Genomic DNA, 16,734 nt, shown 5'->3' with positions numbered 1-16,734 from the left:
TGGACCGAAATCCGGAATTTCGCCGAAATTTCGGCCGAGATGGCCGAAATCGACTACATTGATTTGGACTTGCTTACAAAATTTTAAGCCATTAGCATATATTTGCATTCTGACGACAAAATGCAGGTTGCAATGGGGATTTATTTGGACAAAATGTTAGGTAATGTTTACGTTATAATAATTATACATATACTGGGGAATTTTTCGTGGAAAATCTCGAAAAATATAGCCCCATGATCTATATCCCTGGAAACTAGCAGGGATCCATCCAGATTTGTTTTACGGAATTTTCACCGGAAATTTTCCCGATATTGTTTATGGTAACAAATTTTGAGTTAAGGCGTAGATTTTGAGACATGAAACGAATTTCGATGAGAGACGACAACCGAAAGCTAGGTAATCAATACAAGCTTATTATAGGGACGGCATGATTTATTAGAGGGGCGGCATTGTGATAGTAATGTCCCTTTAATTGGTTAGGGGATGTCCTAAAGGGGATGTAAATTGACTAGATTACCCTTTTCACCTTAAATCAACCAAAATCAAATCAATTTTTTTTAAACCTAATGAATCAGAAAAAATCAAATCAGTTTTTTTTCGTCATCTTCTTCATCTTCTCTTCTCCTCCATCAACCGTAACCTCCATTAAAACTGAAAATTTCATCGTCTTGGATTAATCGACGATTCGAAAAATGTTTGGAAAAACCCAGTTAGGGTTTAGTTTATCGTGTTGGATTTAAGTTAATTTTGTATCAAAAATTAGGATTTTGTATGAAAATTGAAATTGAAATTTCTGGTTGCATGTGAGTTACGGTTGGTAATAACTCAAATACGAACCGTAACTGTAGATTGGGTTGATGTTACGGTTGGTTTTAACTCAAATACCAACCGTAAGTTCTTAGTTTTGAGAAATATGTTCAGTTACGGTTTGTATTTGCATCATATTTATCAACCGTAATTGAGTTACGGTTTGTTACTCAAACAACCATACCAACCGTAAATAATCCCGTGTCTTAAGAATTTATCAAATAATGATTTATGGTTCAAAAGTTAAGTTGACACACCAACCGTAGGGTAGTTACGGTTGGTCTCGATTCATTAGTTACCAACCGTAATTTAGTTACGGTTGTTGTCCAAATTTAATTACCAACCGTAACTGGTTTTACAATTGGATCTTCCCCAAATTTAACCAGTTATGGTTGGTATTCGATAACTTACGAACCGTAACTAAGAGTTATGGTTGGTCACGAGCAAAATTGTAACCGTAAGTTCTTCTGAAAAATTTAAAAGTTTTGATTTTGTTACGTACTTTAGATAATTTTGAGCGAGAAAAAGATAATGGGAACTAATTTAGAAGTATACCGGGTCACTGGAATCACTCATTTTGGTTGAGTGAATCAAAATTTAGGGTTTCACAAATATCACAAAAGTTTTTCTTTTTCTTCTCGTCTAAACTTTTTTCTTTTTAACTCTAAAAATCTGATTTTGTTTTGATTTTGAGTTAATATAAGTGAAATTATCATTAACACTAAACTTGATTATCATCACTAAATTAGGTTATCAATAATGAGGATTAATTTGTCATTTCCATTTTTTTTTGATAAGAGACACCTTGAATGATCATGTAATGATCCTTTTTGTCCTATTAGAATGCCGCCCCTCTAATAAACCATGCCGCACCTATAATAAGATTGAATCAATATACAAAGAAAACATTTAGTTATCAATTTTTCAGGAAAAATCGAACACTTTTGACTGCAAGATTGTCAACAGCTCTCCAATATCCGACCCACCATTTATCTTTCTTCAAGAGTAAACCAAAGAACAGACCCAAAAATCCAATTATGAACCCAAAAGCAACAATACCATAAAAATACCACTTATCTTGACCATATTCATTCAGAGAATTGCCGGTATCACTGCTCAGATTGCCCTCACAAGCATTCTTTGTAAGGTACCCACACAAGAAGTTGTTATTAACGTAGGCTGAACCATCTCCGCTCAATGTATCCATATGAGGTCCTCTTGGTATCCTTCCACTCAAGTTATTATAAGACAAATTCAAATAACCAAGAAAATCCATTGATGCTAAAGATGGCGGGATAAGTCCAGACAACTTGTTGAAACTCAGATCCAAAGATTCTAAGCTCTTCATATTTCCAACACTGAATGGGATGTTACCCGAGAGGTGGTTGTGTGATAGATTCAGCATGGAAAGCCCTTTCAGTAGACCTATCTCTTCAGGAATTTCTCCCTCAAGGTTATTGGAGGATAAATCGATTCCTGAATTATATGTATACAGTTTCTCATATTGCATCATGATCCCTTTGTTTGTCATCTGCAATTGTAAATGACCTAGATAACCATTAGTTATATTTGTTAACATTATCAAATTGCCTATTTCCTTAGGAATTAACCCGGTGAGATTGTTTCCCGACAAGTCTAATACATGGAGTAAATGCAAATCGACAATGTCTTTGGGGATTGATTCATTGAATTTATTTGATCTTAAAGAAAGAATCTTAAGCTTATCAAGTGTACCAGACAAATGGGATATACTTCCTCCAAAACAGTTATTACCCAAGTCCAGAACTACCAACTCGTGCAGTTTACTGATGAAATAAAGCGGATCGCCATCAAGATTGTTGTTATTTAGCTGCAGAATTTGCAAATTCTTTGCTTGTTCAAGCTCTTTCGGAACATTTCCAGTGAGGTTGTTGCTGCCAAGATTTAGATACTTAAGAGAAGTACAATACCTTATAGTAGTAGGAATAATTCCATGTAGATCATTCTTGGAGAGATCAAGAATCTGAATATCAGAATGTAATCCAGGTTCATCGGAGCATATAGAAGAGGGAACTGAGCCTGTGAGTTCATTACCAGATAACATAACTGAGATAATAGTAGATAGTCTTTTTCCGGTTTCCATTGAGATTTCACCGTTGAATTTATTATGTGCTAGGTTATATAGTTTGGCATTATTACAAGGAAGAGGAAGAGGACCATGAAGATTGTTGTGTGAGAGATCCAAGGATCGGAGATTTTTAAGTTTGTAGATGCAAGAAGAGATAGTTCCAGAAAGGTTATTATCTTGTAAATGCAACATCTCTAAATCAGTTAAATTACAAATGAAAGTAGGGAATAATCCTGTCAGATTGCATGACCGCAACCCCAATACCTTGAATTTAAGTTTAGGGTACAGGTACAAGTGTTGATCTATGGATACTGTTAGCTTGTTTGAGCCCAGCTCTAGGGAAGTTAGGTTTAACTTGGTAACCAAAGAGGGCAGTGAAACATCTCCCTCGATAGAGTTGTTACTTATATCTAACCGATTAAGGTACCTGAGCCTGGTAATGCAACTTGGTATTGTTCCCGTAAAATTGTTTCTCTGCAAAAAAACATCTCGCAGAAAAGAAATCTCGCAGAGTGATTCTGGGATGGGTCCTTGAATTGAACAGCCGGAGGCGTAAAGAAACTCCAATAGCGGCACATTTGAAATTAATTTCTGAAACGGTCCGGTTACTTTAGTTGATGATATCCTAAGAAATTTCAGTTTAGGCCACTTATGTTCGAACATTTGTGCAAGATCTACATGGAGATTAGGATTCGAATACACATTGAGCTCTGTAAGTTGAGGCATATATGGAACTGAACCATGAAGACTGCAAGATAATAAGTAAAGACTAGAAAGTGAAGTTAATTTAGCAAGGTGTACTGGGAATGAGGAATTGAGCTCAAGATTGTAACTCATGTTGAGAGAGGATAGGCTAGAAAGATTGTTCAACTCTTGGATGGGAAAAACTGGGCCAGATATATTGCAATAAGATAGATCAAGATCTTTAAGATTGGAAAGAAAAGATATATGTTCAGCAAAATTATTCTCTGATAATACTGTAGCATTAGATAAATTTATACGACTCAACCGCAACACCTGGAGATTTACTAACCCACTCAACCATTTTGTAGATGATAACTGTATGCAGTCTACAACACCACAAGATAAATCAAGGTACTTAAGAGAAGATAGGTTGGCGAATTGTGTCAAAGTCGATCCTGAGAAGTTGGAGTTGGAGAGATCAAGATGAGCGAGTTTTGTCAGATTAGAAAACTGAATCGGAATTTGTGATTCTTGGAAATTGTTGAAGGCAAGATCAAGATACTGAAGATGAGTAATGTGGAAGAAGAGAGGAGAAAGCTTACCTTGTAGTGCAGTTTCTGGGGGATTGAATTCGTCATAATTTCTACTATCCCTATACTTGAATTGATCGAAGTAAATTTCATACTCTGTGTTCCGTAGGTTGATGGAGATGATATGGAAAGAGCCGATGGAACACTGAATTCCATGCCAATCACAACAGTTTTGATATTTGCTGCCTTCTTGCCAGGAGGACAATCGATTAGAAGGGTCTTGTAAGGAGGATTTGATGTCTAAGAGAGCCTTTCTCTCCTCTTCATGGCATCCATGAGAGGGCAGTGGAAATTGAGTGAGGCCGATCAACAAAAGAAAAATGAGAGGATGGTGAATAAGAAAACTGAATGATATTATTTGAATATTCCTATTACATGAATTCATGGTTGAATATAAATAAACTCGCTGTATCAAATGAATAAACTTGAAGAAATCCTTTGATTAATGAATGCACGAAATGGCTTAATATGGGATTGCTATATATATAAGTTTAAACACTACCACAACATTGCATTATAATTCCAAAAAGGACTACAACTTTTTAAGATTGAATAGACTATCATTAATAGACTAGGTCCCAGAGTAACAGTCTTTCATCGCATTAGAGTCCATACGTTCACATGATGATAAGATATTCAATTCCACGGAGAAAATAAGACATTTTACTCCTCCAACTATGATGGTGATACTTTTATCAAGTATTAACCAAGAAACCTCAGAGGGTTGAAGTCCACTTTGAAGAGACATGGGAACATTCGTAACATCTACACTACAAAAATCATCATCCGTGATGCAATGTAAAACTTAAAATTACGCATTTCTGTGACTATCAGTTACCTACCTACTCTCTATTTACAAATCTGTTGAAGGGGCTGAGCGCAAGTAGTCACCGTTTAATGTTTATACAAATAAATATACTAATCATAATACCTTTTCAAGATTGAAGGGTTGACGATGAGAAAACTCTAATTCATCTTTGACTAACACAATAACTTATGAAACAAGGAATTACACCCACTAATAGGCACTGGTGATATTTAACTGTAACATAATTTGAGAATAGAGAAAACCATTATACACAATACATACAAAAAATAAGCGGAAGAATTATGGGAGAGAATGAATCCTGAAATCTCTTTACAAGTTCCTTCAGTTCTCAACCATCTGCGTCAAGCATTTGAAACAAAACACTAGTTATATGCAATGTCTTTTGGCCATAGGCTATAAGAAATAAAACTTTGATTACCTGAAATCAAGTACCAAGGAAAGCAACAGTATCTAAGCCACTGATTGCCTAAATTTCTTCTTCAGATGCTCTTGGGTCGCTCTGGATAAGGGCAAGTATGCACACTTTCCTATGCAGCTTCCCGATTGACAGTAGCAAAACTAAGTCCCCTTATGCACCACCTAAATCCCAACGATCTTTCTTACGCTAAATATTTTATGAAGTACCTAACCCGTATGGTAAGAACTCAATCACAAGTGCTATAACTATTAACGGATGGTCATTAGGAATCTCTAAGTTGGTTGTTTCTGAACATAATTCTGGCTGATGATAGATTTTAAATCACCCACACATTTTCTACAACAGTAATTGATGAAAGTGAACAAGCAGATGATGACAATGCCCATGACAAACTTTGTAATCCTTGGATGCTTGTTGCACATCAAAGCAAACATTCCCTTGTTCCTGCTTGCTAGGGTTCTCCATCATTATATGGATCATTTTGAGATGGTAAGATGGCTAAGCATCTCTAATTATTCTCTGCCTTTGTGTCAGAAAAAAATGAATACTTCTTTTTTCATAATTCAAACAATCCCAATCTATGCCAAACCCAAAAAGAATGATACAAGGTAGAAATTTCAGAAGTAGGATCAGATATGGTAATCAATTTCCAAGTTATAATGCCAACACGGTTTATTTTTCCAATCTGAGGGAGCATTTCTCTAAATTGTGTTTCCTAGTCAGAAAACATGCTTTAACTGCATTTATGTGTGCTTGCTTACCATTATGACCATTAAGTATAAAACAAAAGGGAAACAGTTCATACATGAAAAACATAGTACATTCGAAATATAAATGCCATAGCCTCTATTTAATTGAGGTAGTACCGTCGTAGACACAGTCACACAATACTCCAAAATCATAACAAACAAGGCAGTGCATACCATTATGTAAAGTTTATGTACCACATGAGGCTACCCAGGAAAAGCTCTAACATCTTCAAGTTCAGACATTTACTATTCCAGCTCCCAAAGTACACCTCCTCCATCCACTGTAAATCAAAGAAAGATAAGTTGCTTAAACATAAGGCTTTACGAGCCAAGATATGGTGGTGATAAAAAAAACAATCTGACCATGTACTGCAACCAAAAATGGATCACTTTCTGTGCCTTTAAATCGTATTAGCTATTTGTAACCCATTCATGCTAAGGGAAAAACCAACAGTGCCAGAGACAAGGGTTCGATTACACCAATTTTAATGCACCATATTGAAAGTGACGATCATGCAAACTACTGGTACCCTATCCATAAATAGGTTTCATGATGCAAGTTCCCTATCCATACTTGTAGATTAAGATTCCAACAAAAAGAAATACAATTAACTTTCTTGTTAATCCAGAATTCAATATCATGAATGCAGTGTGCAATGCAAACAAAGAGTTTATTTTTTACAATTATTTCTTGCAAGGTAAATGAACCTAGCCTTGTTTGTGTCTGTAATCTTAAGATTTCTTGAAAAGTAAACAAACCTAGACTTTGCAGTACCAATCTTACGGTGTCTATACGTGTGGAATTAAGTCACTAAAACCTAAGAATTACAAACTTCTCATAAACCCAAGAAATCTAACCACAACATCTGTAAATGCATTGAGTAAAAGTGAATGAGGTTCCATTTTCAAAAGAAATAAAAAAAAAAAACATGCCGTTCTAGTCCTTCTGGATGTAGACAGTCGTGACTCGAGATAGTTCTCTAATTTTGTATTCTAATATTTTCAGAAACAGCCTTTTACTGGGGTTCTCATTTTCATTTAGACTCAAAAACACATGGATTTATTTACTTCTTCAATTAATAATGGATAAAAAAAATGCCAACATTTTGTGTTCTCTTATACAACTCCGTAACTCTAGGTGTAAAATCATTTAAACTGTTCTCTACCAGATCAAAATTGTAAAACTTAAAATGTAGCACTCCTGTGGGCCTGTGGCTCTGTCAATTACCTCTCAATTGAAAAATCTGTTAAAAGGCTCAGTATAAGTAGTCATTGTTTATACTAATCAAAATACCTTCTAGAATTGAAGCGTTAACAATGAGAAAATTCTGTTTCATCTTGTGAGAATATGTGATGAACTAGGGGTTCAGGTAACTGACTTATCCTATCCTTTTCGCTTTCGCTTCTCATAATCATCATTCAATGACCAGGTTTCGATTTTGTCAAAATTACCTGACAACAAACATCTAAAAAAGAAATTTTGAAATGAAACCCTAGAAACAGAACAATGGAACTTCTGGAATTTGACATGAGATTTTCCAACTGAAGCAACTGAGCAAAAGATAGCACAACATATAATAAATAACTTGATCAATTACTTCAACTGATCAGGGTTGCACATAGAACAAATATCAGAAGTAAACCCTCACCCCCTCTTTCATCGTATCTGATATCTGGAGTCCTCCAGAGGATAAAGTGTACAAACTGAAATTATGAAAAGCAATAGTATGTACATAACTTCTCTACACAGCTAGCAGACACTTGACTGCAGCAGAACTGAGGCCCCTTACACACCACCTAAATCCCTGGGAACTTTCTTGCGCTAGCATTTTACGAAGTACCTAATCCGGATGGTAAGAACTCAATCACCAATGCTATAACTACTAATGGATGGCCTTTACAAATCTCTAAGTTGGTTGTTCTTGAAACTAATCCAGGCTGATGATGATAGAAACGGAAAGTCATTCCTAAAGGAGATGTTAGATCACCCTCACATTTTCTACAGCACAGTAATTGATGAAAGTGAACTTGCAGATGATGACTATGCCCAAGACAAGCTTTTCTGATCCTTGGGCACTTGTTCGCATCAGACATTTCCTAGTTGCTGTTTGCTAGGGGTCTCCGTCATTATATGGATCATTTTGAGTTTGTAAGATGGTTAAGCATCTTACTTCTCCAATTTTGTGTCAGAGAGATCTGAATATATTTTTTTCCTTCGTTCGAACAATCCAATCTATGCCAAACCCAAACAGAATGATCCTAATTCCTAAGTAGAGTTCGATATTGTGATCGATTTCCTAGTTATAATGACAGCACAGTTTATTTTTCCTATCGGAGGAAGAATTTCTCTAAAATGAGTTTCCTAGTTGGAAACATGCTTTACCTGAATTTACGTGTGCTTGCTTACCATTATGAACATGAAGTATAAAGACAAAAGGGACATCAATTCGTACAAGAAACATATATGTTAAGTACCACAGCCTTATTAAATTGTTGAGACACAGTACTCCAAAATCCTAACAAACAAGACAGTGCATACCATTATATCAAGTTTAAGTACCTAATAAGGCTACGCAGCAAAAGCCCTATCATCTTCAAGTTCAGGCGTTTACTATTCCATCTTCCAAAGTACACCCCCTCCATCCTCTGTAAATCAAAGAAAGACAAGTTATCGTAAACATAAGACTTGTGTACTTTACATCCTATTAGCTATTAGTAACCCATTCACGTCAGGGGGAAAACCAACAGTGCCGGAGACAAGGGTGCTAGTACAGACAGTCGATTACATCATTTTAACGCACCATACTGAAATAGACAATCATACAAACTACTGGTACCCTATCCAGACACGTTATACAATGCAATACTGTTCCATACTAGTACATTACAATTCAAACATAAAAGAAAATACCTTTAATTTTCTTGTTAAATCCAGACTTCAATCAACATCCCAGTACCAATTCCCGCAGCAATACATGCCCCATAGAAAGGAAGGATAACCTTTAAGGGTTTTCGAGGGAGAAAATAATACTCAGGAACTTGTCTAACTTTCTTTGGAAGCCGCTTCTTAATAACTGGTGTAGCAGCAGAACTAGCGTCAGTCACATCACCACCTACATTCTTCCAATCAACCCCTTTCAACAAATCTTTATTCTCCTCTATCCCCATAACAAGTACTATAGTCTAGTATACCACTCTGCAAACAAAAAAAAAGAAACGCAAATTTCAACTGACCAGGCTAAAAATAGATGGAACCCATGATTTCTACAACATGGGTTTTCGATAATTGCTATGACAGCGTCCAAATCAGTAAGGGAAAACTGATAATTTCATTGAGGCATTCCATCAAACATTCATGAGAACAAACAAAATACAAGAACTTAAGCAAAGTCATACTAACATATCATCATTTTAATGATCAGGTTCTAAAATTTTATAGGAATACACATGAGATAATTCTTTTATTAACCCTAGAAACAGAAAATGAAACTTACTGAAATTCGAAATGAGATTTTTTAAGTGAAGCAGTGGAGCAAATCAAGAGATAGTACAACGATTAAATCACGTTATTAATTACCTCAAGAACTGATCAAGGTTACGCATAAGCAAATATCAGAAGTAAACGCTTAATCCCTCTTTCTTCAAATTTATTCTCTGAGTTCTCCCGAGGACGGACCGTAGAAACTAGAAAGTATAAACTGAAATTATGCAAAGCAATTTACTCATGTTATGCTCAGCTCAAGTCGGATGAATGCTCTGGGCTTGCGCAATTTTGGGCCCAGCCTTAGGAAAATAGTTCCCAATTTCGATGAACTATAATTTTGGGCATACCAAAATCTTCCAAGGCATACTGAATGAAGACAAAAAAAGGTTGTGAAATAGCAAAATCAGATAACCTCTTAACCCACAAAAATTTTAATGGCAAATCTGCCCTTTACGTATTAGTGTTAATAATCTTGATTAGTGATTAAATATTTTGTTTAGTGATTAAAATAATTTTCAGAATTATAAGAGTTGTTTAGATGAAAAATTTTTGGAAAAAAAAATCAAAGTTTTGGTTTGGTTAAAAAGGAGAGAAAGAGAAGGAGAAAGTGAGAAAATTCTAATTCTTGATTCAATGGAGGATGAGGAGGGTCATCATTCATCTAAAAAAACTAGGAAAATACATATCAACTACAACAATGATCCAGAAATGGCTGATTTCTTAGATTATGAGAATGATTTTACACCCACTCAAACTCAAGCTCAAACTCAAACACAAACTCAAGATGATGATTTTTATGAGCCAAATCCTGATGATGAAGACATTGATGAGGAACCCAATGCTTCTAATACACAGGTACACTTATATCCTATACTTAATCTCACTTCTATAGCTCTCAATTACCAAAAGTTAGGTTTTTTGAATCATGGTTCGGAGAAACAGGTTGAGGTTCGGCTCACATCTATGAGCCGAATCTACCAATTGATGAACGGTTCGGCTTACTGAATCTGTTTACTGCATGTGCCGAACTATTTGCTAGACACTAGTTCGGCTTATATGAAAGTTCCATAGTAAGCCGAACAACATCCTGAATAGCTCGGAAAAAAAATAATTACTGGTTCGGCTTATATTTCGAAAATCGTATGAGCCGAACATCAATTTGTTATTTTTTGGGTTAAAATATTGTTATTGGTTCGGCACATATTGAGAATATCGTAATAGCCGAACCTCGTTAATGTGCTAGGTTCGGCACATATTATGATTATCGAATACGCCGAACCCCTATGCATCTCTATCTGTGAATAGGTTTGGCTTGAAATTTCATGAAATTTCATGCCGAACTGTTCATATACACTTACAGGAAGCTTTTGTGAAGAACAGTTCGGCTAAAAACGCAACTCAATTTTGTGCCGAACCCAACACTGTAACCGTCATTTAATCGATGAAAAACAGCAAATAGGAGATTGGGTTTGTAAAACTTGCTTTCTTATCCTCATTTCCGGAGTTGGAGATGCAGTTGGTTCAATTTCTGGGTTCAATTGGTGGTTGATTTTCAGTTTCTACACCTTCATCTTCAATTGGTTCTTCTTCTTCAATTGATGGATTAGAAGACGATTTGGTTTTCCTAGTCCCTGCTTTTCTTTGTACGAGTCATTATGTGGTTGAGTTTAATCGACGATCAAATTTTTACGAATCGACAATTAATCACGATGATGAATTTTTTTTTCGCAGGAGGGGGAAGAGTTCGGCTAAAGGAGGAGGAGGAAGAAGAGATGGTAAGGGAAACTGATTTTGAGTTTTTAGAAAACTGATTTTAGATTTTTGTATTAAGGGTATATAGGTAATTGAACTACCCATAGGGTACCCCTTATAACGTCACCCAAGATCGGACTGTTGTTTTGTATGCCTAGAAAGATTTTGGTATGCCCAAAATCAGGGTTCATTTTGATGGGTAGCTAGCTAGCTCAGTTGGTCGTCTTGTTCCTCAAAGGTTCGATGCGCTCCAGTATGTGACAGTATGGTACCATTTAAAGTAGTTGAAAGTTAGGATATTTAAGAAAGCTTTGGGTTCATAAAGTTATAGATGAGATCAAGATTTTATCTTGGAATGTTAGAGACTTGTGCTCTGACAATAGGCGTACAATTGTTAGTAAAAATTATTTAACTGTGTGATACTCCAGTTATTATATTGTAAGAGACCAAGATGATGGTATGTTTTGACAAAGATATTCAACCAATTTGTGGGTCTTTTGACTATAGATGGACTTTTCAGCAATTTGTGGGTACGTTTGGTGATAGGATCATTATCTAGAACCAAAACCTTATTGGTGTTATCTCTTCCCTGGTGGATGAATACTCTCTTTTGGTTAACGCCACAAAAAAAGAACGATTTTTTGGGACCATGGTTTTTTTGGGGGACGATGGTTTTATTTGGGATAAAGACATTAGAAGTAATTCTAGGTCACCCCATATCTAATCATTTATTTAATACCTAATCTACCCTCTTAATTAATTTAGGTTATGATTAGTGAAATGATTTAGTTAAAAATAATTAGTGAGATTAAATTAAAAGATGAGTTTATTATTAGTTGGGTAGAATTATTGTGAGAGTAGAGTTAGAGAAGATGAAGGAGAAAAACATGGAAAATAAAAAAAAATCCAATTCACCCCCTTTGAGTATTCAAGTGATGAAAACTCATCTGATTCTTCATCTCCATCCTCTCCTAGAATATTTGTTAATCCTCAAAATGATCCGGATTTGGCTTATTTCTTAGATGGTGATTCTATTCTTCCCCAAAATGAAACTCAAGATGAAAATGATGGATTTTATCAACCACAACCGGAGGAAGAGTATTTGGATGAACAGGTATGCTCCAAACATAGATAATGAATGTTGAATTGGTAAAAACTTCCTCAAAAATGTAAATTTTTGAACTGGGTTTTGCACATTTCGGTTACATTATATGAAGAACATGTAACCGAACTGTTCTGAAGGTGTAGTTCGGTTGCCTTGTGAGATGAGTAAGTAACCGAACTCATTTGAAGATGTAGTTCGATTACTTTATCCAAACACGCAGGTTACCGAACTCCATATTAATGGAAGTTCTGAGATGCAGTGTTATGTTCGATTGGTTCGCAACTAACCGAACTTTACGTAAAAATAAAGTTTAACTAAGTGTATACAGTTCGGTTGGTTCGCAAACTGCATGTACCAACTATCTAACCGAATTATGTTTAATAAGTTTGGTTGTTTCGCAAACTTGAACCTAACAGCATAACCAATCGAACTTATCAAACAAAAAAAATCTGAAGTTCCAGTGTCTAGTTCGGGTATCTACATAAAATACAAAGTAACCGAACTCTGTTCCTTTTATTAGTTCGGTTGTTGCGATAAAATTCACATGTTACCGAACTCGGTTCCTTTTATTTGTTCGGTTGCTTTGCAACTTGCTTAACCAACCGAACAATGAGTTCGGTTTCCCCGATAAAATTATTATGTGACCGAACTTATTTGTGATTACATTGATGTTGTTACATTTCTTGTAGATGGAATCACAACCTATAGCAATGCATGATCAACCTTCTCCGATTGGTATGTTGTTCGAAGATACATCTACTCACTATGCGAATGAGCTGGTATTTGACTTACCTATTGATGCGAAGAATTGGGCTAGAGAACATGCCAAGAGAGTCAATCGCGTCTTGGTTTTGAATGGAAAAGAAAGCAACACTCATTTTGAAATGGTTTGTGAGAGAAGTGGATATCCCGATGTTAGTCACAACAGGAAGGGTTATGAGTATAAAGGAAAGACGACGAGGAAGAACACAACGTGCTCAAAGAAAATCAAATGTCCGTTCAAGCTAGTATTTAGCAAGAGAAAATTAACGACGAAATGGTTTCTAGCTATGAATAAGGTGGTAGGTCATCATAACCACCCTCGTCCGGATGATCTTGAAGGGCATGCAATGGCCGCAAGGCTCACTCCTCGAGAAATGGAAAAATATCCGAGTATAGGAAATTGTGTATTCCACCTTCCACAATGCTTCGCTTATTAAAGCAAGATAACCCGGGTAACATATCATCTTTGTACACCATTTACAATGCAATTGAGACGACTAAAAGGAATGAATGGAAGGATAGAAAAGTAATGCAACAATTATTTTTTTTGGCTCAAGGGAAAGGCTACGCGGTTCAAAAGAAGGTAGGTCCGGAAGAAGAAATAACTCATCTCTACATTGCCCATACGAAGAGTGTTCAATTGGCTCAATCATTCCATGAAGTTCTTATAATGGATTGCACTTACAAGACAAACAAATACGAGATGCCATTATTGAACATTGTTGGTCGTACGTCAACGAAATCACCGTTTACCGTTGTTTTTTGTTTTCTAAAGGACGAGAAAGAACCAAGTTACACTTGGGCGCTACAACAAGTGAAGGCGATCTACCGAGATGATGAGATCCCCGGGTTATCGTGACGGACAATGACGTAGCATTGATGAACGCAATTTAGAAAGTCTTCCCATTAGCACATAATATGCTTTGTACATTTCATATATGGTGCAATGTGATGAATAGGTGCAAGCCTCAACTTTGTCCACCTAAGAGGAAAGTATTGGAAGAGATTAGTAAGCTACCGGAAGATGAACAAGTGGATGCAAAAGAGGAATTCGATAGACAATACGCCATAAATCATGCTAAATGGGTTGCCTTCTCCGGGGAATGGGAGGCATTGACTTGGTCTCTCACCGAAGAAGAGTATTATCTAAATCTTGCCGAATTTAGAGAACATTGGTCTAGCCCCGAATATCCGGAGGATATAATAACGTATGTGGTGGAGCAATGGTTGAAACCGCACAAAGAGCGCTTCGTTTATGCTTTTACCAACAACTATAAACACTTTGGGAATCAAGCGACAAGTTTGGTAGAATCGGCTCACCACCGGTTGAAGAAAAATCTCTTTGAATGTGTCGATAATTTTGTGGTTGTGTTTAACGCAATGAAGAGTTACTTCAAACGCGATATTGAGAGAATTAAAGAGAAGTTCCAAAAAAGCCGCATCATGAAGTACACAAAGATTGTAGACAAAGATGGTAACATCAAGAAAATGGCGGACCTTCGGTTGTTTAAGAGACTCCACTATAATGTTTCACATGCTTTCATCAAGAGGTTAATGGTTGAGGTGAATTTGATTGACATATGGGGAACCAAGTCGGACGAGGTGTGTGTTTGCAACATGATGAAGTCTATGAGACTCCCTTGTCGCCACATGATAGCTAAGTATGAACATGGCATAATCCCTTTAAACGATATTGATCCACATTGGCAACAATTAAGTTTTGTCCCTCCTCCAAAGGGCGATGTCGGTGAAGAGTTTGGTGACAATGAAATGGGAAGAGCGGTTATCGAAATGTACCGGAACATGAACAAACTCGAAAGGAAAATCTTTTGGGATGACATGCGGCCAATCGTTTTTCCGCATACTTCGGAGAATGTGCAAGAACCGGATAAAGGCAAGGGAAAAGGTAGGCCAAAAACCAAAGAAACAAAAAAAAAACAAGTTAGAGAATATGCAAATGTGTTGGCTAAAAGGAAAAGTGAAATTACTCCTTTTACTAGAGATCCTTCGGGGCATGAGTATACCGCGGAGAAGTACCAAGAAGATTCTAAGAAAAGGGGAAGGAAAATTATTGAAAAAGGCGAGTCAAGTGAACGGGATATGAAGAAAAAAGGACCGAAGTTACAATCTCAACATACTCCGTCAGAACCGAGCCAACCAAGTCAACGAGACGTGAATCTAAAGGCTCCAATTGATACACCACCTCTTGATGATAAAAGGTACTTGAAGAGCTACCTCCTTACATTAGAGATTATGTCATATCCACCCATGACGTCCCTTCGGATGGTAATTGCGGTTTCCATGTAGTCGTACAACAAATAGGGCCTTTGACTCAAGGTGCCAAGCTATATGATGATAATCAAATCACTTATGTCCGTCAAAGGATGTTGATGAAGCTAAAGAAGAAACCGAAATTTTACAAGACAATGTTGTCCTATGGTGATGCTAGTCTCAATATTCAATTTGTTAGGTTTCAAATGCGTCTCAACGGGGCCCATCCAATCACAAGTGATCATTGGATGGCTATGACGATATGAGGTCACTTAATCGCCGACGCATTCAATTGTGTGGTTCACTATTTCTCAAAAGGTGCTAGTTTCACATACACTCCCAAAACAACCATATGTGTCGAGAAACTTAGACGTAGGAGAGTGGTGATTGCGCTCGTTAACCACAACCATTTTATAGGCCTTCGGTTAGAAGAAAATTGTCCATTGCCTCCGATATGCGGATGCTCTTATTGGAATGGATTTAACCCCGACACAATGTTGGGTTGGTGCATTATGTATGAACATAACATGGAGATGTGGAAAGATTTGGAGGAATCGGAAAAAATTATACACGAAGGTTCAATTTCCCTTGGGGATGATTAAATGTACCCTTAGCTAGAATATGTATGCTTTGAACATCGTCATAAGAATTAAAGATTGTGTTTTTTGGAATTTGGGTGTATTATAGTGTGTTTGCATAATTTGGTTAACTAACCGAACATGGCAGTCTAAAATTTCGATTGTTTCGCAGATTTGGTTAACTAACCGAACTAAGCAACAACAATATTTCAAAAGTTACAGTGTAATGTTCGGTTACCGGCGAAATAATACCAGGTAACCGAACATTACACTGTAACTTTTGAAATTTGTTGTTAATGAGTTCGGTTAGTTGATTAAATCTGCGGAACAACCGAATTTGTTGTTTATCAAGTTCGGTTGTTTACCAAATTTAATCAACTAACCGAACTTCCTAATAATTTTTTTAAAAATTTGAGTTTAATGGAACACATATGAGTCAAATAGCCAAACTAACTAATAATTTCTTAAAAATTTGAATTTAACGAAACATATTATGAAATTCATTTAGTAATCCATATAACTAAATGTTGGAAGCAAACATAAGAAAACAAACTACCAAATCCGCAAAACAAAAGTCTTCTAAACATAAGGAAACAAA

At 36.3% G+C, this 16,734-nt stretch overlaps 1 protein-coding gene and 1 long non-coding RNA gene across 3 annotated transcripts; both read right to left on the bottom strand.

Annotated features, from left to right (window-relative positions):
- Window positions 1-1,723: 1,723 nt before the first annotated feature.
- LOC113272966 (receptor-like protein EIX1) lies at window positions 1,724-4,573 on the bottom strand. The gene has a single exon (XM_026522744.1). The coding sequence runs from the start codon at window positions 4,571-4,573 to the stop codon at window positions 1,724-1,726; it is 2,850 nt and encodes a 949-aa protein (XP_026378529.1).
- A 1,614-nt stretch (window positions 4,574-6,187) lies between these two features.
- Window positions 6,188-9,870, bottom strand: LOC113274162. 2 transcript variants are annotated; one of them, XR_003322837.1, is made up of 4 exons: window positions 9,762-9,870; window positions 9,096-9,380; window positions 8,724-8,830; window positions 6,188-6,465 (listed from the first exon to the last, which is right to left on the bottom strand). It is a non-coding gene; the product is annotated as an uncharacterized LOC113274162 (long non-coding RNA). The 2 variants fall into 2 exon arrangements; XR_003322838.1 differs by having other exon boundaries at window positions 8,745-8,830.
- Window positions 9,871-16,734: the final 6,864 nt, after the last annotated feature.

This window comes from Papaver somniferum, chromosome 4, assembly GCF_003573695.1.
Source record: "Papaver somniferum cultivar HN1 chromosome 4, ASM357369v1, whole genome shotgun sequence".
Taxonomy (NCBI): domain Eukaryota; kingdom Viridiplantae; phylum Streptophyta; class Magnoliopsida; order Ranunculales; family Papaveraceae; genus Papaver; species Papaver somniferum.
The sequence above is the reverse complement of the archived record's forward strand: the minus strand, read 5'-3'. Positions and strand labels throughout refer to the sequence as shown.

Coding starts and splice junctions, on each gene's coding strand:
- LOC113272966 (XM_026522744.1), bottom strand. CDS start 4,573: ATGAATTCATGTAATAGGAATATTCAAATAATATCATTCAGTTTTCTT.